Source organism: Diabrotica virgifera, chromosome 7 (assembly GCF_917563875.1).
Source record: "Diabrotica virgifera virgifera chromosome 7, PGI_DIABVI_V3a".
Taxonomy (NCBI): Eukaryota; Metazoa; Arthropoda; class Insecta; order Coleoptera; family Chrysomelidae; genus Diabrotica; species Diabrotica virgifera.
Genome location: NC_065449.1, coordinates 48,586,747 through 48,610,236, shown reverse-complemented (window position 1 = coordinate 48,610,236; position 23,490 = coordinate 48,586,747). Strand labels below are relative to the sequence as shown.

General features: G+C 36.8%; 1 protein-coding gene across 1 annotated transcript; it reads right to left on the bottom strand.

Annotated features, from left to right (window-relative positions):
• Window positions 1-9,962: 9,962 nt before the first annotated feature.
• On the bottom strand, window positions 9,963-22,967 carry LOC126888502 (uncharacterized). The gene is made up of 2 exons (XM_050656841.1): window positions 22,329-22,967; window positions 9,963-9,971 (listed from the first exon to the last, which is right to left on the bottom strand). Exons 1-2 carry the CDS (start codon window positions 22,965-22,967, stop codon window positions 9,963-9,965), a joined length of 648 nt encoding a protein of 215 aa, XP_050512798.1.
• Window positions 22,968-23,490: the final 523 nt, after the last annotated feature.

Here is a 23,490-nt window from a genome sequence, read left to right as displayed (position 1 = left end):
GCGGTACTAAATTGCTTGATTGGGCCCCAAGTCACTGTACCAAGCCCCACTGAGTTCGGTTTAATGGCTTGGTGCTCAGGAATTTTGTGATTTTTTTGTTTTTTTTGCTGCTTTACGCCTTTTTTGTTTTTTTTGTGTTTTTTTGTTGGCTTGCGCCTTTTCCTCTATTTTCTTACTGGCTGACTTACCTGGTCGTGGTGTTGGACCTACGCTTGGGTTGCGTCTTTCTTCGGCACTAGGTGTTTTGAGCTACGAACTGACTACTACTTTCACTTTGCCACTCTTTCGTTTGCTTTATTCGATTTACTTTTATCCACTATTTGCTGTTTAGGACGTTTGTGCTTCCACCGGTGGAACGCGTCATATCCTAGCATCTCTCGCAGTATGTGACTTGGGTGGTGCGCCAGCTCCGCGAGTTTGACCCTTGGTTTATCTGTCATCATTTCGGTGACTCTCACATGTTGAAGTTCTCTGAACAGCAATCTTTCTGCGACGTATCTTGGGACTCTGGCTGCTTCTCTTAAGCTGCTGTTGTGGACCGCTTCTAATACTAGGACGCCGCAGGGCAGGCGTATCTCCACATGTGATCGTAGGTGGGTGGATTGGTGGAGCTGGTTCTTGGGCCAGGTTGAGACTGTCCCGTATTGGGGGTGAAGCAGCCCTCATAGCGTTCTCTGCTTGAGGTTCCCATGCCGTCGCCTCTTATTTCGAAATTGGTGATTTCAGTGACGGGAAATCTTTCTTTTTTGATTTTTCGGACTTTTTCTTAACTTCGGCGGTTGGTTGTGGCTTCTCAGTTGTTGGCTTCGGTTTTGGCAGCTTTGATGGTGGCGTTTCTTGTTGTTGTTGGCTCTTGTTGTCCTGGCTACGGGCTTCCATCAGCACGTCTAACCGGTCCACCACCTGCTTTTGTGACTTGACCATCGCGTCTTTCATCTCCAATATTTCTTTCTTCATCTCCGCTATTTCGGCCCTCTGCTGGGCTATCTCTTCATCCTTTTTCACCAGCCGCACCTCGTACTGGGCTTCTCTGGTTTTGATGGCTTCGAACATGATGGCGCGGTCTCATCAGTTTTTTTGGGCTGCTAGCTCTTTTAGGAGCTCTTCTTTGTCGTTGTTTTCTTCGTCAATCGCTTCATTTGCTGTCCTAGCCCTTTTGGTGGTACCTCTGCCTGCCTCGTCGGGGACTTCTTCCTCCATGGCATTTACTTCTGGGTTTTCCTTGTCTTTCTTCTTTTCCTCTGATTTATTTTTCTCGTCACTTTTTTCTTTTTCTCCTCTCTCTTCTTTTTAGACTAATTTTTCTTCTTCTCACGCCTAGGAAGTTTAAAATCCCCGTCTCTCTCACTTCTGTCATCCACAGTTGAATAACCGTCGGCTTCATCGGAACTTAACTCCTGAAACAGGTTAAGATTCACTTTAAACCGCTATACGCTGGTAAAAAACCGCTGTACGCCGTAAAAATGAGTGGCGCACATAATATTCCAGCTACAAAAGAGCTGATATGAATATTACGTGGCGCGATAATGTATTTTCATTTTGATGGAAAATAAAATTCTAGTTTTATTTTAAAAGTTTTTTTCATAATATTTGTTAAATTTGAAGTAAAACGCGCCACAGAAGAGCTTCAAATGCAAATTGTGTCAAAGTTATCCTTTTGCGGCGCGTTTTACAAAGTTAGCAAATATTATGGAAAAATCTTTTAAAGTAAAACTAGAATTTTATTTTCCATCTAAATGAAAATACATTATTGCGCCACGTAATATTTACATCAGCTCTTTTGAAGCTGGAATATTGTGTGCGCCACTCATTTTTACGGCGTATAGCGGTTTTTTACTCTTGTATAATATACGACGGTGAAAGAAATTTACTGATACTTCATTGGTACCTAAATATTTTCGGAAGTATAATTTCACGTAAGAAAATGGTAGAGAATAGGCAACGGCTATAGCACACTAAATATACCGGTTCCCGTCAAATCACCGAAGTCAAGCCATATCGGGGGCAATTAACACTTGGATGGGTGATCGTGATCACTTAGGGACACCGCATGTTGTTGTAGACAAGGCGAAATCGACGGGTTCGTTGGGAAAAATATTCCCATGAGATATTTTGCATAGTCATATTCGTGAGACACCCCAGAATAAGGTGCAAGAAGTCGCCCACGCGAAAAGTGGACTATTTTTTTAACCATTTTTTTTACCAAATTGCAAAAGTCAATATTTCTGTCCCAAACAATTTTTTTTTGCATTTTTTGGACCATTCTCGACAAAAAAGGTCTCTTGTAATTTTTCTCTTAAAATGGCAATTTTCGAGTTATAAGCAATTTAAAATTGAAAAAAAAAACGAAAAATGGCGATATTCAAGGGCCAAAAGCACTAGCAAAAAATAATATTTTTGAGGTTACCAAGTGCCTAAATTAAAGTTCAGACCTTCTTTTATCCGATTCCGATGAGAATTTTGGGCTTATTTTATTTTACAGGGCAGGCGCTCGGGTTTTCGCGCGTCTGGACTATAATATAGTCCAGACAGGCGACAGTCAAATACTCATCGGGATCGGATACAAGAAGGTTTGATCTTTAATTTAGGCCCTTGGTAATCTCAATAGTAATATTTTTTGCTGGTGCCTTTGGCCCTTGAAAATCGTCATTTTTCGTTTTTAGCTTGGGAGTTCTCGGCGCTTTTTTTTACTTGTTAAATATGTATCTACCTTTTTGGTAACCACGTTTTTTGGTTTGTATAGATCAATATAATTTTTTGATGTTTATTTTAATTTTTGATTGTATAAATAATAATTAAAAAATTATTAAAGCGTTCGAAAGTTTACAACATTTATTTGAAATTCATATTTTTGCATTCATCTACATTACAACCACATAAAGGTACACAAGTAACATTATTTTTCTTAGAATTACATTCTTTAGTTTTACAAGTTTTTGTACATTTGCATTGTTGAATCAGTTCATTGGATACTGGATTTTTTGACATAAATTTGGGTGATATTACTCCTGTTTCTCCTGTTTCATTTGCCACGTAACCAAAATCTTGAAAATTCAAAACCTGATATTTTGTAAATATGGCATTTTTCCATATATGAGTTTGCAATGAAGATATCAATGCATGAAATTTAAAAGCATCAGATGTACATAGAATATTTCCTACGTTAATACCCATGCCTCACGAACGGGATAAAATCTTTAGTCTAACTTAGAAGATATTTTATCTAGAATAAATCGAGTTGATTTATATATCGAGTATTCACAGCAAAATACAAGCAAGTAACCTGTTGCATCGAACATAACAGGTTTAATGCAGGTCAGCGATATATTCGTAAACTATAACTTAATTATAATTAAGTACTTAATTTTTGATATCGGCGATTTTGCATTCAAATTATACTTTAAAATTTTAATCTTAAAAATTACTAAATTTAATTTTAATCTTAATAATTTTTAGATCTTAATGATACAAACTAAAAAAATTAAGTTTGTTACACTTTTGCAAAATTTAGAATGCATTATTAATTTTATAATTGTTATTTCTACCTTCAAAAATTAAAGTAAACATCAAAAAATTATATTGATTTATACAAACTAAAAACGTGGTTACCAAAGAGTAGATATGTACATATTTAACAAGTATAAAAAAGCGCCGAGAACTCCCAAGCCAAAAACGAAAAATGAAGATTTTCAAGAGACAAAAGCACCAGCAAAAATATTATTATTGAGGTTACCAAGGGAATCAATTAAAGATCAAACCTTCTTGTATCCGATCCCGATGAGTATTTGGCTGTCACGTGTCTGGACTATATTATAGTCCAAACGCGCGACAACCCGATCGCCTGCCCTGTCATAAGCGCTGCATTAACAATTAAAAAAAATTAGTTTAAAATAAAATAAGCCCAAAATGCTCATCGGAAACGAATAAAAGAAGGTCTGAACTTTAATTTAGGCACTTGATAACCCCAAAAATATTATTTTTCGCTGGTGATTTTGGCCCTTGAAAATCGCCATTTTTCATTTTTTTCAATTTTAAATTGCTTCTAACTCAAAAATGACCATTTTAAGAGAAAAATTACAAGAGACCTTTTTTGTCGAGAATGGGGTCCAAAAAAATCAAAAAAATTTTATTTGGGCCAGAAATATTGACTTTTGCAATTCGGTAAAAAAAATGGTATACTTTTCGCGTGGGCGACTTCTTGCACCTTATTCTGGGGTGTCTCACGAATATGATTATGCAAAACATCTCATGGGAATATTTTTCCCAACGAAACCGCCGATTTCGCCTTGTCTATTGCCTGTTTTCCCTTTTTTGTCTGATTTTTGATATTATTTTAATAAGGTTAATATTAAGCTATCGACAAAAAGGCGTAATTAGAGAACTTTGTGGTATTTACATCTCAGTATACTGGTTGGCAGTTTAGTTTTTGTTTAGATATTATATGACCTAAAACTATAAGAGGGCGAAGTTAAGATTAAATAGGTCTTCTTATACTTATTGTAGATCTGTCGATCTGTTAACTCCGACGTTGAATTAGTTCTTAAAAGCTAGACTGCCAGCTATCTCTCCATGTTCTTCGTGATCTTCCGGATGGACGCTTGCTTGCTTTTTGATAAAAAAAATCGTGAAAATCATCCCTTAATTAGCATCCCAAATTAAATTATTCGTCACCGTTTCACAAGTTACTTTACTTAGGTATTTATTATCTATATGGTCTGTAAGCTTCATCGGCGTAAAGGGCTTATTTAAAAAATATTGGTTTTAAAGTAGTTTTTTTAATTTTGGACATAACATTACCCAAAAGTTATTATTGATACCAAAATATCAAACAGCAAAAAATATAGGTTTTGCTTTTCTCAATATTTTGGATTTTTGTGTTTCTGTAAGGCAAAAATTGGTTAAGATATGGATGTTGAAAATTTGCATACACTCGTGACTAGTGACTCGTTCAAGCCCTTTCAACTAGAGCTATTTCAAAAATAAGTATTTTAAACCGATGCTACTTACAAATCATAGAGACAATACATACGTAACGTAACTTTTGAAACGGTAACGTTTAATTTTATTTGGGATGCTAATTATTAGGAAGTGATCTTTTTTTACAAAAGTAAAAGTTTTTTTTACAAAAAAAAATGAACCAACTTTATTTTGATAATAACTTGCTTACATTTGATACAAACAAAGAAATTAAAACCCAAACAAAAATAAAACTTTTTTAAAGACTTTAAAGAATTGTGATGAGTTTTCCTCGAAAAGTGCTTCATTTTTTCGTTATTTCACGCTGAAATATTCGATTGTAAATTAGACTAATAAAAACTCACTTTTCACTGCCTACAACTCTGCTTCTACTGGGCCTACAGACTTCATACATACACCATTTTTACTTTTTTATAAGCTACTTATATTGTTGCTAAGAATATTTTTTTCGATAACATAATTCATTTTTGAGTTATTCGACAAAAACCGTTAAAAAACGCGTTTATTGTTGGAAAATGAACAGATTGACTCGCAGATAACTCGAAAACTATAATAATAATAATAATAATAATAAAGGCCTTTATCCATTCTATAGTATTATTTACATAATGAATATTAGAAAGAAAAAGCTCCAGGTGAGTTTCAGTTCAGGAGATGTATAATGCGGAGCAGAATACATGTCCTGTCTGCTCAGCTAACCTGGGCAAAACAAATAATAAAAAATATCTAGGATTATGTATAATGGGTTACCTACTAACATTTACATAAAAATAAATCAAAATAACATTAATTTACTTTAGTTTACCAATATGCGCTTTGAATGTAAGCTCTACTCATACCATGTCAGCCAACTATACCTATGCAATATTTCCCAATTTTTCAATAACGAACCTTTTAAATTTTTTTTTCATTAAAAAAAATTTACCGCATCCACCAACAGGTTATTAGCGGCATTACTTGATAAACAAAGGTTAACAATGATTTTTAACAAATAAGAAATAGCTAGATTTGGTACAAAAATATTTATTTAGATTAGATAGTAAGTCTTTTACTGGACAGTTTTCTCCTGATAAAGCTGGTAGAGTGTTCTATACGTAGGCGCGTTAGAGCCGTTTGAATAAACCGTGAACTAGCACTTGTTTTCCACTGTCGTGTGTTTGGTTTTACTGATCTTAGATTATTACTGATCTTACTGATTTTACTGATCTTAATTTCGACAGAAGCCATTCGCTTTGCCACTGACCAATCACTTCTTGTTAAAAGAGAAACGTTTTGAGGTCATTACATACACACTCGCACACTAATTCAGAATTCCGCACTTAATGCTGCATTACGAGAAACTTCTGTCTGCCTCTTCCTTGCCGATAATTCCTATAATATGTGATGGGATCCATATAAATTTCGAAGTCGTGTTGTTCTCTTGTGCAATTTGTAGTTCAGTTTTTATTAGTTTTTCTAAAGGACTTTTAGGATACAGATGCTGCATTGCAAGGAGAGAGTTGAGTGAGTCGGTGAGAAACAGAAATATTTGACAGGTTTGCATGTTTCAGGGCGCGATACAAAGCAAATAGTTCGTTGCAAGTAAAAAGGAGAATATAAGCTGCTAATCTATGATGACTGTGATGTATCACTTTCTAATCCGGAGCTCACCTCTCCAAGATGAGCAAGTATTTTTTTATTCAAGTTGGTCAGCCTTGTTTTTATTGATCTTTCTTTTAAGTAGGGACGGATCTTCTTTAACATGTCACTGAGACCTCTCAAATTAGAAGTGTAGTCATTGATTGAGATTATGGGTTTCGATAAGCCAGCTATGCTCTCTAGGAGGAGGACTAATTGATCGCAGTTCAACGGAAATGGTGGTTCATGATTATTGATGAAGGTTTTGGCAGGATATATCATGCCAAAAATGAATACATTGGAATGCGTTGTTTCTTCAAGTTTAGATGTCTTTGGCTTCTTTCGAGTTGCTGTAGGTTTTGGTACTACAAATGGGTTTTCTTGAAGTGTAATGTCGGTTTCTGGAGAGGCGACTTCACTTATAGAGCGCTTTAAATGAGTTTCTTTGTTTTCGGTCACTTCTGTATTTAGATTTGGTAATTTTGACTCAGTATGTTGTCAAAAGGTGCTTTGGTGTAATAATGTGGTTGGAGTTTGATTAGATTGGGACGTTTCAGGTTCGTTAGTCGTACTGGTAAGGGTTTGCGTAGGAATTGATGTTGTTGCTGTTTCTGCAACCGAATCGGCTACAGTTGTAGTATTTGAAGTTATAGAGCTTAGTGGAGTTTGTTGTGTCGCAGATATATTTGTAGGTTCGGTGCAGGCTGCTGCCACGTGTCCTGGTTTTTTGCATTTGAAGCAAACATTTCCATCTTGAGAAAAAAATATTGTGAAGTTTGTGTTTTCGAATGCTATTGTTATGGCGCTTGGGATGGTTAAGTTGTGACGGCTAACATATACTTGCCGTCGAAAGCTTAGGATATGGCTGTACTCGGGAAGATTTGCGCCGATTTTTAGAAATGTTATGGGAGATACAAGATGTAGACCGATTTTTTGCAGTTCTTTTTCAAGAACATGGTGTGGAATGGACGGGCATACCTGGGACATAACAATTCTTTCGGCAGGTGTTATAAGTCGTCTAGCCTTTAAAAGTTCTCCTCGGATAGTGATTTGGCCATGGTTATCTAAAAACTCATCTAGGATATTTTTGTTCGCAAGGTACATGCAAACTCGGTTGTTGGAAAGGCGGGAGGCAAAAATGATATTTTTAGGTTGAACAATGTTACCGAGAGGGATTAGGTAGTCATGAAGTGGAGTATTTTCGATGGCACTGAAGACTAGTGCTAGCTGTCTTGAAGGGAATTTAAATTGATTTGTCACTGCTGAGTAGCTTTTCGGTGAAATTTGGTTTTGTTGAGATTGTTGATCCATGCTTGCTTCGGTGGAGATCATTTTAGAAGAACTGGTATCACCCGCAAGAGTGAGTGCGGCCCTGTCCCCTATTGGGAACGGAATCCAGTTTTGTCAGTATAAATCGCAATAAAATTGAAAATGTGTTTAAAATGTTACTGGTATACAAATACGGTCATTGTACATTATAATACAATAAAACATTTACTATTTCAAAAATTTACGTGTATATAATATACCGTATATCACTTACTGCTTTTTTGTATGTACCACTTTCACAAAAACTTAACTTAGGTATATATAAATAAACTTTTATTTATATTTACTTGTTGAAACGACAAATTTTCTGCTAATTGCTTTTTGATAACTAGGTACTTAGCTCGTCTTCGATACGATGTTAACGGTACAAAGGTTCAAACTCGAATCCACCTTTTAAATTTGTTTTGAGTAAAATTAGTACCAGTAGTATATTTATTCATAACTTGGGCTATTTGATATGTATAAGACCGCTTGTATTGCTGTGTACGATGATAAGGAATAGAAATGGTGTTTTTATGTCTTATGTTAATATTGTGTACATCAGTACGGAATTTTATTTTATTATAGAGATACGGGGGGGTTTTGAAGATAAAAATTTTTTGGAATTGACAAGCTGAATGTACATGTCTTCTATGTTTCATACTTAACTACCCTATTTCTTTAAGTTTGTAACTAATTGCTTGATTTCTACGGATACCATGTATGGACTTAGTGAAAAAAGTTTATAGAATAAAAGTTGCTTAGAATTAGTCGTTTTGTCCATTTCGGAACTTATTTTTAACGTTTGTTTTTTACTTCCGAGAAAGGGTCACTTTTTTTTCTTTGGCATGTTAGCTATGCGTATGCGAAATTTTATACAAGCGGTTCTTTAAAATTCAGATGTTTTGTAATATTCTACCGTGAGTGAATGGACTAATATGCTAACCACATTTTTCCTTTTGGTAAATTGCGGTTGAAGTGAGATTTGAATAGTGCATTAAGATTTTTACAATTATTTAAAATAAAACATGTGTACAAAGTCAATTTCGTTTGTGTTTTTGTTTGTTATAGTGAATGTGATCATGGATGAAGAATGTGCAAAAACAGTATATACAGGAAAATGGGACATAATTGTACCAACCTTGTATGTCTATGAGATAAAAGTATATCAAGATTTACATCTCCCGATTACGCAAGGTATCTTAGTGGCGGAGTTTAGTTGCAAGAACTCAAAATGTTTTTTGAAAATGGTTTTAAAAGATTCGATCCATCAAAACGAAATACAATCTCGACTTAATCGGCCTAAGATACGAAGACTACTATCAAATCAGACTGATTATTTATCTAACAGTAAATTATTTATTTACGCACATTTTTATGACGACGACAAGATTGTTGATAACGTTTTAAATAATGGAAAGTTTGATGAAAGCTATTATTACGACCATGCTAAGGCTATACTATATCTATGGGAGAAAAATTCGTCTTTTTTGGCTCATCATGAAGGAATAGCTACATTATTATACCTAAACGATCAAAAAATTTTGTCATTTGAAAATAATGGTACTTCGCCATACGTACTGGATTTATACGAAGAACTGGATGTAGGAATTTTAAAGACAGATGTTTCTTTATTGTTCGCTACAAGTGGTTGCTTGTCAAAATATAACAGATCACAACACCGAATATCTCATAATGTAATACCCAAAAAGAAGGATTATATCTGTAAAAACACAATATCCAAGAGCACATCAACTTTCCCTACTACACCAGCAGCATGTGATAATCAATGTTCCTCAACACCATACATTATTATTATTTCAGTTCTGGTAGTACTTGTAATTACTCTTATAGCAGTATTTCTGTTCATAATTAAGACACACCGAGAAAAACTAACCCGTATTTCAAAGAAAGTTTCAAGAGGTAATGTATATCATCCTGATCCTACAAATCATATAGAGGTAAATGAATACGCTGTTCCTGGTAGCACAGAATTTAAGGCTTATGATTATGTTGGAAAAAGAATATTCCTAAGGCAAGAATAACAGGCAATAGAAAACTCATATTAGCTAGATGATATTATGTATGATTATATATACAATATGATTATATGATTGTATATACAATATGATTATAATATGTATTCAATAAAAAATCTTGGAAGAAAATGTTTTGTGTGATATTTTTGAAATGCCTTGTGTACCTTTAACGACTAAAGATAATAAAATTATTCAATATAATAATAGTCCAGGGCGGATCTGTTTTGAGATGGACGTTGAGAGGTGACTCAAATTTTTTTGCAGAAATTGCTTGAAAATAGCTCAAATAATAATATTTAATTTATCCTCCCACTCAAAATGGTCCGGAACATTGTTTAAATAATCAAAATGTCAAAATATGAAAGGATAAATTCGATTTTTTTATTGGTTTTTTGATTATATCTTTAAAACTGTTCATTTCTGAGAAAAGTTGTACTGACATAAAAGTTGCGTAATTAAATTTGCTACAATATAGAATTGGTTGAAAATTTAAAAAATAGTCACCCTTGTTGCAAAATAGCAATAATTGCGAAAACACACATACAAAAACAAGTATTCGCATTTTACGTTTTTCAACCATTTATGCTACACTTAGGACCTTCATATTTTACCCAGAAAAACTTTATGATATACTAAAACAGCACTGTAAATTTCAATATGGTCGGTTTAATAGATTTTGCAAAATAAATTTTGAAATCCAGCTTTCGCAAAAAAAATTCATTTTTTTAAAATGTTGCAGGACTGAAAATAAAGCAGATAGCAAGTTGAATTTTTCTTTTGCTTATAGAAGTATACTGTACCTTTCCTTTGCAATTTGCAAAATTAAAATCTATTAATTACCACGGCGTCACGAAATTTTTTAAATAAACATTAATTTTTGGTGCTACGCGCAGGACAGCGGTGTAGAATCCACACAAGTTGATTTGCACCAAAATTTCTCCCAATCTTTATCTAATATATTATTTTCTTACTCTATATTTTGTTGTATTTTAATATTTTAATTCCACAAAAATCAAACTAATTTTATTATTGTTTGTGAAATATTGTTTAAACAATTGCATATGTTTAAAAATAATACACTTTTATTCTCTAAGTTAAAATATATCAACAAAGAAAGTTTTTGCCAAAAAAAAGTGTTATTTCAAAGGATAGAGTATGTGTTTTTATTTTGCAATAAACAAATTTATTTATTTATATCGAAATATAATAAAATTTAAAATGTATCAATCATTATCAAAGGTCATTGGAATGTCCAATCAAAGCAAACTATCCGCTGTCCTGCGCGTAGCACCAATAATTAATGTTTATTTAAAAAAATTTCTGACGCCGTGGTAGTTTATCAATTTTTGTTTTGCAAATTGCAAATGAAAGGTACAGTACACTTCTATAAGCAAAAAAATTTCAACTTTTTATCTGCTTTATTTTCAGTCCTGTAACATTTTGAAAAAATTAATTTTTTTTTCGAAAGCTGGATTGCAAAATTTATTATGGAAAATCTATTTAACCAATCTTAATTAAATTTACAGTATTGTTTTACTGTATCATAAAGTTTCTGTGAATGAAATATGAAGGTCCTAAGTGTAGTATAAATGGTTGAAAAACGTAAAATGCGAATACTTGTTTTTGTAAGGTATTTTCGCAATAATTGCTATTTTGCAACAAGGGTGACGATTTTTTAAATTTTTAACCAATTCTATATTGTTGGAAATTTAATTACGCAACTTTTATGTCAGTACAAGTTTTCTCGAAAATGAATACTTTTAAAGTTTTAATCAAAAAACGAAGAAAAAAATCGAAATTTTCCTTATTTTTTGACATTTTGTTTATTTAAACAATGTTCCGGACCTTTTTGAGAGGGAGGATAACTCAAATATTATTATTTGAGTTATTTTCAAGCAATTTCTGCAAAAAATTTAAGTCACCTCTCAACGTCCAAATGTACTAATATTTTTACAGATGCGCCCTGGTCTATAAAGTATTTTGATATCATCATTTATTATAAATATGGGAAAACTGAAGATGTTCCTTGTTTTGTAAAAGATATTGGGTAAGTTTTTATATTTTGATTTTGTTAAATATCATTACTTTTTTCTTTTTCTTCTATCTCTTTTTCTTCTTCTTCTTCTTCTTCTTCTTCTTCTTCTTCTTTTTCTTCTCCTTCTCGTTTTTCTTCTTCTTTTTTTAGTTTTCCCCTTGTCTGTCTTTCTGTTCTTCCGATAGTAGGTCTAGTTCCTCTGTCTAATTAAGTTCCGATTGTTCTGTAATTTCCATTTAAAAGTTTTCACAGCTTTCCATTTAAAAGCCTGTAGATGACGTCATGGGAATGTAATCATAACTGCTATTTTACTAAATTTAAAATTTATTTAATTTTTAAATCGAGCTGTTCCGACATTTCTTATCTCTTTCTTCTTCTTCTTCTTCAAGTGCCATCTCCGCGACGCAAGCCGGCAATCGTCATAGCTATTCGGACTTTAAAGACGACTGCTATAAAAAGTCCATTTGATGGACATCCATAGAATTCTCTCAAGTTGGCCATCCACGATATTCTGCGTCACCCTATGCTTCTTTTTTCTTGAATCGTTCCCTGCACAATAAGTTCAAAGATGTACAGAAAGAGCAAGATTATAACGAGTTAGAGCAAATTTATCTCTTCCTAACATATCGTATTTTTGAAATATTGAGGTGGTGGGGGGTTTTATTCAAATGAACACAGCGTTAACAAATTAGTCTCATGTGCTATAAAAATAAATCAGCAAAACCATCGTCCTTCTTCTTCAAGGACCACCTCCACCATAGCTATTCAGACTTTAGACACGGCTGCTCTTAAAATTTTATTTGATGTGCATCTATACGATTCTCGAGGTTGCGCAGCCAATATATTCTACGTCTCCCTATGCTTCTTTTTCCTTGACACTTTCGTTGCATATTCAATCGAATCTCTTCACGTGTAATAATTATGTCCAAGATATTCTTCTTCTTCTCGTTGTCCTTATGCCCTATAAGGGCGTCGGACTTTGGCATCACCTATCCATATTCGACCCATTTCTTCCACGCCTTCCGGTTTCCTGCCATTTGATTCATCTGTTGCACTGTTTTCCCTCTCTTTGTCCCGATTTCCTCGATCTGCTCTGTCCGCCCCGTTCTAGGTCTGCCCCTTCTTCTTTTCCCCTGTCTTTTAGCATCTGTCGCCTTCTTTACTGGTCTGTTCTCGTTCATCCTAGTTATATGTCCAAACCAATTTAGTTATCTTCTTTCAATTTTTTTTCTCTATTGGTTCCTGACTTAGCACGTTTCTGATGTTTTCGTTCCTTTCCCTGTCCATCTTCGTCTTTCCAGCTATTTTTCTCAGCTGCTTCATTTCTACTGCATTTTTGGCATTTTCATGTCTTTTATTTGTGGCCCATGTCTCGCTTGCATATAGAAGAGTTGGTACTGTGATTGTATTGTATACATGTATTTTGGTTTCCTAACTGATTTCCCGTTTTCCCAGTATCGTATTATTAATCGCAATTTCTAGGTCTAGCTTTCCGTCATTCGATATTATCGTGCCCAGGTACTCGTAGGCCGTCACTCTCTCCAATTCTTGTCCTTTACAGAACACTCGTGTTTCGCCTTCAATCTCCTGCTCCTGCTGACCTATTTTCATCGTCTTGCATTTGCTGATGTTTATTTCTAATTTCATTATTTCTTTTTTCTCAGTCCATGTATCAGTTAGTCGCTGCATCTTTCTCGGGTTGTCTGCTAAGAGAACGACGTCGTCCGCATACAGTAATTCTTCTATCATAACTGGTGTTAGGTCCGTGTAGCCTATTATTGTTTTTAAGTGGCACGTTCTTCTTTTTACATTTTTAAATAATTTATCCATAATTATGACGAATAGGAGTGGGCTTAGGCTATCTCCCTGTTTTATCCCCTTGTTCATCCTAAATTCTAGTGATCTGCTACCTCCCATTTGTACTTTTCCTACCACTCTGCTGTACCTACTTTTAATTATCTCTAATAGTTTCCTCGTTATTCCCAGCTCCTCCATAATATTCCACAATACTTTCCGGTCTACTGCGTCGAACGCTGCTTTAAGGTCTATGAAGGTGATATACAGGGTGTCCCGAAAAGATTGGTCATAAATTATACCACACATTCTGGGGTCAAAAATAGATCGATTGAACCTAACTTACCTTAATACAAATGTGCTCACAAAAAAAGTTACAGCCCTTTGAAGTTACAAAATGAGAATCGATTTTTTTCAATATATCGAAAACTATTAGAGATTTTTTATTGAAAATAGATATGTTTCTTTCTTATATTAGCATCATCTGAAAAAAAATTAAAGTGACATTTTTTTACCCCATAAAAATTTTATGGGGGTTTTGTTCCATTTAACCCCTCCCCCAAACTTTTGTGTACGTTCCAATTAAATTATTATTGTGGCACCATTAGTTAAACACAATGTTTTTAAAACTTTTTTGGCTCTTAGTACTTTTTCGATAAGCCAGTGTTGATCGACATATTTTGAATATTTTTCGAATCCACCACATATTTTTATAAGGTAAGTACGATTGTAGAGACCTGTTAATAATCTGAAAATTTATTTATAATTTACATTCTTATGTATATTTTGAAAAAGAAGCCATATCTAGATAAAAGATGACTGGTCAAAAAAGACTAAGAGGCAAAAAGTTTTAAAAACACCGTGTATAACTAATGGTACCACAATAATGGTTTAATTGGAACGTACACAAACATATGGGGGGTTTAAAGGAACAAAACCCCCATAATAGGTCTGGATCCCGCGTATGAAAAAAAAGTTGATTAATAGCAATCTGAAAATTTGTTAATAGCTTAAGGGTGTCTAGTCGGATAAACTTTGATACAAGGAAACACTGTAACAGGGGCAGTTTTATTTGTGGAACAGGTTAAAAATTTGGAAATGTCAGACCACGAAAACGGCACATGTATTTTGTCCGGCAGAACAGACTTAAACTCTACGAATAGAGATTAAACTCTCATGCAAAAATCAGACTGCTATTTATCACCTGTCATAATTCCTGTCATTTGACATATTCTACATGTTCCACTCATTAAAACGCCCATTTGGTGATAAATAGCAGTCTGATTTTTGCATGAGAGTTTAATCTCTGTTCAGAGAGTTTAAGCCTGTTCTGTCGGACAAAATACATGTGCCGTTTTCGTGGTCTGACCGTTCCAAATTTTTAACCTGTTCCACAATTAAAACTTTCCCTGTTCCAGTGTTCCTATATATCAAAATTTGTCCGACTAGACACCCTTAAACTACTAACAAATTTTCAGCTTGCTATTAATCAACTTTTTTTTCATACGGGGGATCCAGACCTATAAATTTTTTATGTAAATATATTAAAAAAGAAGCCGCATCTCGATAAAAACAGGCTTTTCGAAAAAATATTAAGAGCCAAAAAAGTTTTTAAAACATTGTGTTTAACTAATGGTACCACAATAATGAATTAATTGGAACGTACACAAATGTTTGGGGGGGTTTAAAGGAACAAAACCCCCATAAATTTTTTATGAGATAGACAAACTTCACTATAACTTTGTTTTAAGATGTTCATGCCATAAGAATGATACATGTCCATTTTAAATAAAAAATCTCTAATAGTTTTTGATATATTGAAAAAAATCGATTTTCATTTTGTAACTTCAAAGGGCTGTAACTTTTTTGTGAGCACATTTGTACTAAGGTAAGTTTGGTTCAATCAATCTATTTTTGACCTCAGAATGGGTGGTATAATTTATGACCAATCTTTTCGGGACACCTTGCATATGTTTGTTCCCCGATCATTATTTTTTCTATTATATTTCGTAGTATGCTTATGTTGTAAACTGTTTCACTTTTGGCTCTGAATGCTGTTTGTTCGTCTTCAAGTTTTTCTTCTACCTCTGTTCTTAATCTTCTTTCTATTATTCTTGTATAGAGCTTGAACACTACTGATGAGAGGCATATATCTCTATAGTTTTCACAGGTGAATTCTTCTCCTATTTTGTGAATTGGAATCAGTAAGTTTTCTACCCATTCTCTCGGCATTTTGTTTGTTCTCCATACTTCTCTCATTATTTCCAGCAACCACTTCTTTCCTTCTTTCCCTATTCATTTTATCATTTCGGGATCAATTTTATCTGCTCCGCTCGCTTTTTCTATTTTTATTCTACTTATCGCTTCTTCTAATAATTATTCTGTACTTATTTTTTCCATTTGGTATTCGTCTGCTACTGTCTGTTCCATGGTTCCCTCTATCTCGATTTCTTCACTTTCTTCGCCCATATATTTCTCTTCATAATATTCTCTCCATACCTCTAGTATCTCTGTTGTATTTGTCTTTCGTTTGTTGTGTTTTTCTTTTACTCCTCCGAGTTATTTTCTTTTCTTTCCTCTTAGGCTCCTTACCTTATTCCAGAAGCATCTGTTGTCTCTGTAATTATGCATATTGGTCAATCTGGAGTAGAGCTGATCAACTAATCTGAGTCTGAGAGACCGAATTTGGCAATAAAACAAGTATATCTTTCTCAACTGCCGCACAACTACTATTACTCATACACTAAAAGGTATTACGAAAGTACATAGATATGCAGGACGTTACGCTCCCTAATTGATAAATAACAGATAAAAATAATGTTTATCGCCAACCGTCACTAAAGTCATTCATTATTGTACTCATTTGCCCTCATTTTCGGCAGTAAAGTAACACTTTATTGTACTGAAAGAAAAATTTTACTTTACCTGCCGCGATTAATTAAATTAACCCAGATTGAATGTAAGTGGTCGATTGCAGTAATCGAATGGCGAGAATTTGAGTGAACTTAAAATTTATTTACTTTAATTATTAAAAATATTGTGCACAATTTGCGTTATTATCAATTAAATTTATGTCAAAAAGTGAAATTCTGTAGTATTATGTAAATATATTCATATAATATAAATTAAAACTTTACCGATTTAGTAATTATTCAATATTGATAACTATCGATTAAAAATCGAAAGCGCCCATCTTGCAAAAGTTATCTGTCATCACTGTCATGAAATTATTATGACGTCTAAAATTTAAAAAGTTTTTAAATTGTAAATTGCAAGTACCTACGTGTTAAAACCAATATCAAATTATTGTAGAAAGTGAAATGATAGATAAAATATATTTTGGCATTATCCAAGCTGTCAAGCTGTCAGTACTTTATTTTTCAGTTTTCCATTCAGGGATTATTAAAATAAAAGATGATTAATTTTATGAAATAATGAAGATAATCAAATTAAAAAAATTGTGTAGTGATATAATGCGATTTTAAAGAAGTTAAATAAACGACAGATTCTTATCCAATTTATTTTATAAATTTTATATTATTTTTAAATAATTACACAGCCCAAACTCTTACGTAGTCAACTTTAAGGTGCGAATCATCGGAATTCAAATTCCAAGTTGATTTCCAATCAAATTATGTTGGTGATAAAATTGTGTATGCACCACGTCAGTAAAGACTCTTTATCGAACTCGTCTGTTACTCGCCTTGCTCGCTACGCTCGCTCTTCTCGTATTATCAAGACTCTTTCGATAAAGAGTCACTTTACTGACTTGGTACATAAATAACTATTATTTTTCCTGCTCGAACCAATGCGTTCACTGTAGGGTTAAAGAATCTATATTTCATACCCTTATTTTCCGCTAGAAAAATTTTTCTTGGCCTGTTGAAAGGGATCTTAACGGTTTTATTACATATAATGACAAAAGCTTTAGAAGTAGTAGTGCCGAGACGGAGCAAGCAAGCAAGCAATTTGATTTAACCCGACCTGTGGGATTTGTTCACCCTCTCGAAGGAGTACATTCGGGTGTAACAAGTCATTGGGGCGAGGTGTTTTGACCCGAGTTATACAGGGATCACCCCACCTCGCTCCAATGCCCCAGGCCATCCCTTTCCCCCCCATAGCACGCTGATGCGCGATGGGGGCACAACTATCGTAGCCAAATGCTCTTCACAATGGAACCCTGGGTAATAAGATTCCACTGTGGTATCCTAATCGAATGCAAAAAACTAGGCCCAGCGTGATGCGCTCTATGCCTTTATCTTCTTAATAACTTATCCGCGGTACTAAAAATTGCTTGCTTGGGCCCCGAGTCATCGTGCCGAGCCCCACTGAGCCCTGTTGGGCCCTGCTGGGCCCCGCCCGATGACTCGATGCTCTAATTTTTTTGTGTTTTTGGTTTTTTTAATTTTTTTTGGGGGCTTTCGCCATTTTTTTATTTTATATGAATTTTTTTGGGGGCTTAAGGCCCTTCTAATTTTCTAATATTTGCTTACCTTGGAGGTGGTCGTGGTACTTGGACTTCGTGGGTAACGCTATCTTCGGCACTTGTTTCGAGCTACGAACACACTACTATCACTTATCACTTTTAGTTTATCCTATAATTTGTTGTTTCGGGCGTCTGTGCTTCCATCGGTGGAACTCGTCGTATCTTAGCGTCTCTCGCAGTATGTAATTTGGGTGATGTTCTAATTCTGCGAATTTGACCCTTGCCTTGTCTGTCATGGTTTCTGTGACTCTCACCTGTTGGAGTTCTCTGAACAGGAATCTTTCAGCTACATATCTTGGGACTCTGACGGCCTCCCTCAAGCTGTTGTTATGGACTGCTTGGATCTTCTTCTTGTGTGTATTACATACGTGTCCCCATGCGAGAGACGCATAAGTTAATACCGGTAGGATTATACTATTTATCAATCTTAACCTTGTTTTGAGTGTTAGTTTACTTTTTCTGCCTGTGAGTCCTCTTAGATTCGCTCTTGCTATGTTGGCCTTCTGGACTGTGGCTTCTACGTGTTTTTGGAAGGTTAATCCTTTATCCATAATGACTCCTAGGTATTTGGCTTCGTTTTTCCACTCGATGGGCCTGTTCTGCACCCTCAATTGTTCCTCTGGCTGCTGTCTCCCTTTCTTGTATAGAACCGCTTGTGTTTTCTCTGAATTTATGGCTATCTTCCATTTGATACACCATGCTTCAATTTCTTCTAGTGCAGTTTGTAGGTTGGTCACTGCTATATCTGCGTTTCTATGCTTGGCCGCTATTGCTGTATCGTCGGCGTAGAGGCTCATGAGGGTACCTGGTGTTCTAGGTACATCTGCGGTGTATATCGTGTACAACAGGGGTGACAAGACCGCTCCCTGTGGTACTCCAGCCTCCGGGATTCCGAGTTCGGACAGGACTTGTCCTATCCGAATCCTGAACCTCCGGCCGCCCAAGTACGACGAGATTAGCCTCGTCATCGCTCCGCTGTACCCGTAATCCCGCATTTTGAATAGGAGCCCCTTGTGCCAGACTCTGTCGAATGCCTTGCTTACATCCAGGAACGCTGCTCCAGTGTACTGCTTATCATTGAAACCGGCTGCTATGTACTCGGTTAGCCTGAGGACTTGTAGTTCGCTGGAGTGCTCTGCTCTAAATCCGAATTGAGCCTCTGGGATGATATTTAGTCGGGTTGTTTCCGCTTGCAGTCTGCTGAGGATGACTCTTTCCACTATCTTGCTGATCGCTGGAAGTAAGCTGATTGGCCTGTAGTTCTGTGGGAATGTGTGATTCTTGCCAGGTTTTGGAATCATGATGACACGGGCCTCTTTCCATCTGTTTGGGTATGTCTTGAATCTTAATATTGCGTTTATAATATTTGTGAAATACACTATAGCTTTTCTGGGCAAATATTTTAGGGCTCTGTTGGTTATTTCGTCGAGGCCAGGCGCTTTTCTCGGTGAACTATTTTTGATATGTTCATTGATTTCTTCCGGTGATGTTGGGGGGATGAAGTCCTCTGGGTCTTCTGGTCCTTCTTCTTGTTCTTCGACTTCTTCCAGGAAGTCGTCGTCTTCATCTTGGTGGAAGTTCAGTCTGCATTCATCTTCGAGTGTAGTCCTCATTGCCTCTGCTTTGTCTTCTATGGTGTATACCATGCCGTATCTTCCATGTAGTGGGGGGATGGGTTTCCTGTCGCTTCTCAACATTTTCTGGAGCTTCCAGACATTTCTCATGTTTGAGTCTTGTTCTTCCATCTCTTGTACAAAGTTGTCCCATTTTTCGCTACGGTGGAGTTTTAGGGCCGTTTGGACCTCCCTATTTAAAATATTTGCCCAGGATTTATCTACTCTGTTTCTTGTTCTTTTTGCTGTTTTCTTTGCTCTATTTTTTTCCCTTATCAACTCTTGTGTTTCTTGTGGTATGTCTTTGAATCTTCCCATGAATATCTCGACATCTTCCTCTGTTGTGCTGTTTCTAATTGCCTCTTGGATGATATTTTCGAACTCTAGGACTTTTCCTTCTATTTCTTCTGGATTGTTTATTACTGGCACTATGTTTATTCCTTCACTTACTAACCTTTTGTAGTTAGTCCACTTTATTTTCTTTTTTGTTCTTTTTGGCGGGTTTGTCTCTTCCCATGTTCCGATTTCTAATAGGATGGGGTGGTGGTCAGTTGATCCTTCGTCCAGCGTGATTAATTCTGATTGCAGTCCTAGGTTTTTGGCTACAACTAAGTCGATGTGTGTCGGAAGTGCGTTTCCTGGGTAGTGGGTAGGTTCTTCTGGGCCCATTGCCATTGTGTCTTCGTTGTTTTCTATGTATCTGTTTAGTAGTCGTCCATTCCTGTTCGTAGCTCTGTCGTTCCAGTTGGGGGATCTTGCATTCAGGTCTCCTATTATGATGGATGGTTCGGCGATGTTTAGGAACGCATCTAGGTCATCGTCCATTAAAGGGTCTTGTGGTCTTACGTAGGCTGATGTGATCCTTATTGCGCCTTGCCTCATGTTAACTTCTATTGTTGTGGCTTCCATGTTGACCAGTGGTGGAGTAGTGTAACTGGTGTGTCTAATACCCTTCTTTACTAGGATGGCCGTTCCTCCTGATCTTCTAGTGAGGTCGTTCCTATATACGTCGTATCCAGGAAACTTTAGGTTGAAGTTGTTGGTCAGTTTTGTTTCCTGAATTGCTACGATGTCCATCTCGTATCTGTTGGCGAGTTCATCTAGTATGTTCTGATTTGTGGTTATGCCGCCCGGGTTCCAGGAGCCTATCCTCAAGTATCCCCTCTCTGCCATTAGTTCTGTGCCTGCCTGGTGTTGAGTATCACCTCTTGGACTACCTTAGTCACGATGTTTGTGACCATCCTGACTAGGTACTCTTCGTCTGGGAGGGTTGGTCGGTTGGACGGTGTGTTGTTCTGCGCTGGTTGGTCTCCCTGCGTGGCTTGCGCGTAGGATACCCCGGTTGCCTGCTGTCTTCGGTTTGGTGGTGGTCGCTGTTGTGACCTCTGTGGTGGAGGCCTCCCCCAGGTTGGGCACCTAGGACATCCTCTGTAGTTGGCTGGGTGGCTCCCATTGCAGTTGGCACACGTTGCCTTGACTTCTCTGGCTCTCTGGCACTGCTTTGAGTGGTGTTCTTCGCCGCACTTTACACATCTCGGGTCCTTGTGACACGAGTTCTGGGCGTGATGGTACCCTTGGCAGTTGAAGCACTGCGTCGGTCCTGCTGCCTTGTGTAGGTCCTCTACCACAACTTTCATGTGGCACAGGTTCGTTACCCGCTTTGCTTTTTCCACGTCTTCCTGATCCAGTGTCATGACAAACATGGGTAGTGGCCTCCTTTTCCCTACTCTCGTAGACATGTTACGTGCTGTGTGGCAGGTTATTCCATATTGGTTTGCCATGTCTTCTTGGATTGCCTTCTCGGTGGTATTCGTGGGCAATCCTCGTAACACTAATTTTGGTTTCCTGTCTTCGTCGAGTGGAAAGGCTATCCATTGTAGCCTCTTTTTCTCTTTGGCGGCGTATGCTTCTGCATATTCCTCCACTATCCTTGTCATCTTTCTGTAGTCATCCGGGCTTTTAGCCTGGATGAGCGTCTCTCTGCCACTTCTGGAGATTTTGTTTGTGGTGATGATGCCTTTGCCCTGGGCTATGGTAAGAATAGCCCCTGTCTCGCTGACACTCTGTAACTTAATTACAGGCGGTTTTCTGTATGGTGTTACCTGGTTTTCAGGTAACACGGCTTCTTCGGCGTCTTCTTCGTTTTGGTTTGTTTCCATTGACACTGTATCAGTTTGACTGGAAGCGGCAAGCGCGTCCCTATCTGTGCTCGTGGATGGCACTGGTTCCTCGGGGAGGGGTAGCTGTACCTGGGGAGCTAGTTTCATGGCTTTTTCTTGGTTGGACGTCCATGTGGCGTCTTCCTCGTCGGTTAGTGGAAGGTGTGTCACCAGGGGTGGAAACTCTTCCTTTCTCTTTTTCCTCTGTTGGGTGGACGCCTCCTTCGTCGAGGTGGTAGCCTTCTGGCTGGGTGGTCGAGTCTGCTCGGTGGTCATCTTTTTGGTGGCAGGCTGCTCTACTGGTGGCTTTTTGTCCGTCTTTTCGGGGTTTTTCTTCTCCGGTTTCTTTGCGAGTTGTTTCTGGAGAGCTATCAACTCGTCGAATCTGGCATCCATCTTTTCGCTCATTCGTCGAATCTCCGTATTCAGCTCTTTGATCTCTGCCTTCTGTTGTGCGATCACCTCTTCGTATTTTTTGTTGTTTGCATCAACGTTTGCTGCAAATTCTTTCATCAGGGTTCTGAGTCGGTTGATTTCTTCGTTGGCCCTTGTCAGCTCGTCTTCGCTGGCGGCATCCTCTTCAACCCGCTGACGTTTGGTAGTGCCCCCGCCTTCGGCGCCTGGGACGTCTTCGTCCATGTCCTCGACTTCCTGGGTGGCCTCGATGTTCTGGGAATCCTCGACTTCCTGGGTGGCTTCGGTGACGTTCTCGGTGGTCTCGACGTTCTGCGTGGAGTCCTTGCCTTTTGACTTCTTTTTCTTTTTTCTTGTTCTACGATTTTGGATCGTAAAACCGTCTTTTCCATCTTCCTGGTCGCTCGAGTGGTCATCGCTGCTCTCTTCAGGGTGCTGTAACAGGAGGGACTCTTTAGAGTCTGCATATCTTGGCGGGGAAAGCGCCTTGGATCTGGGGGGTGACCGAGATCTGACTCGTGTCATCTTTGGTTGGGAGCGGTAACCTAACTTTTAGAAGATGCCGAGACGGAGATAACAGGAAATACCCCTTTAACTGTCACACCCTTTTCTACGGTAAATTTTTTTTAAGAAAGCGGCTTATAAAGACGTATATATTACACATCAAACTGAAACAATACAGGTTCATATTAGTTATACAGGGGGTGGGTTTTATAAAGGAAAATGGTTTAAAACTTACTAAAAATATCATTTTTAGAATTTTCTTTTAAAATTAGGTGACCATTACTAATAAAATAATAACTTTGTGGTTGGATGGTGAAACAATTTTAAAAATAATAGTTCTAAGTATAGTCCAGTCGAATTAGACCAAACAAACCTAACTTTGCATATCTAACTGTCCGAAACTGTATTACTCTTATCTTTCGAGGGGTCAATAGTCGTGTAAATGAAAAATGACTGAATTCCGCCGTTGCGTTAGCAGCCATCTTGATTTTAAGGGATCAGTTTAAAGAACAGTTTTTACTCAGTATCTCCACCATTTTCATCT

What these genes read in the sequence shown, in the direction of transcription:
- LOC126888502 (XM_050656841.1), bottom strand. Translation starts at nt 22,967, where the DNA reads ATGACACGAGTCAGATCTCGGTCACCCCCCAGATCCAAGGCGCTTTCC.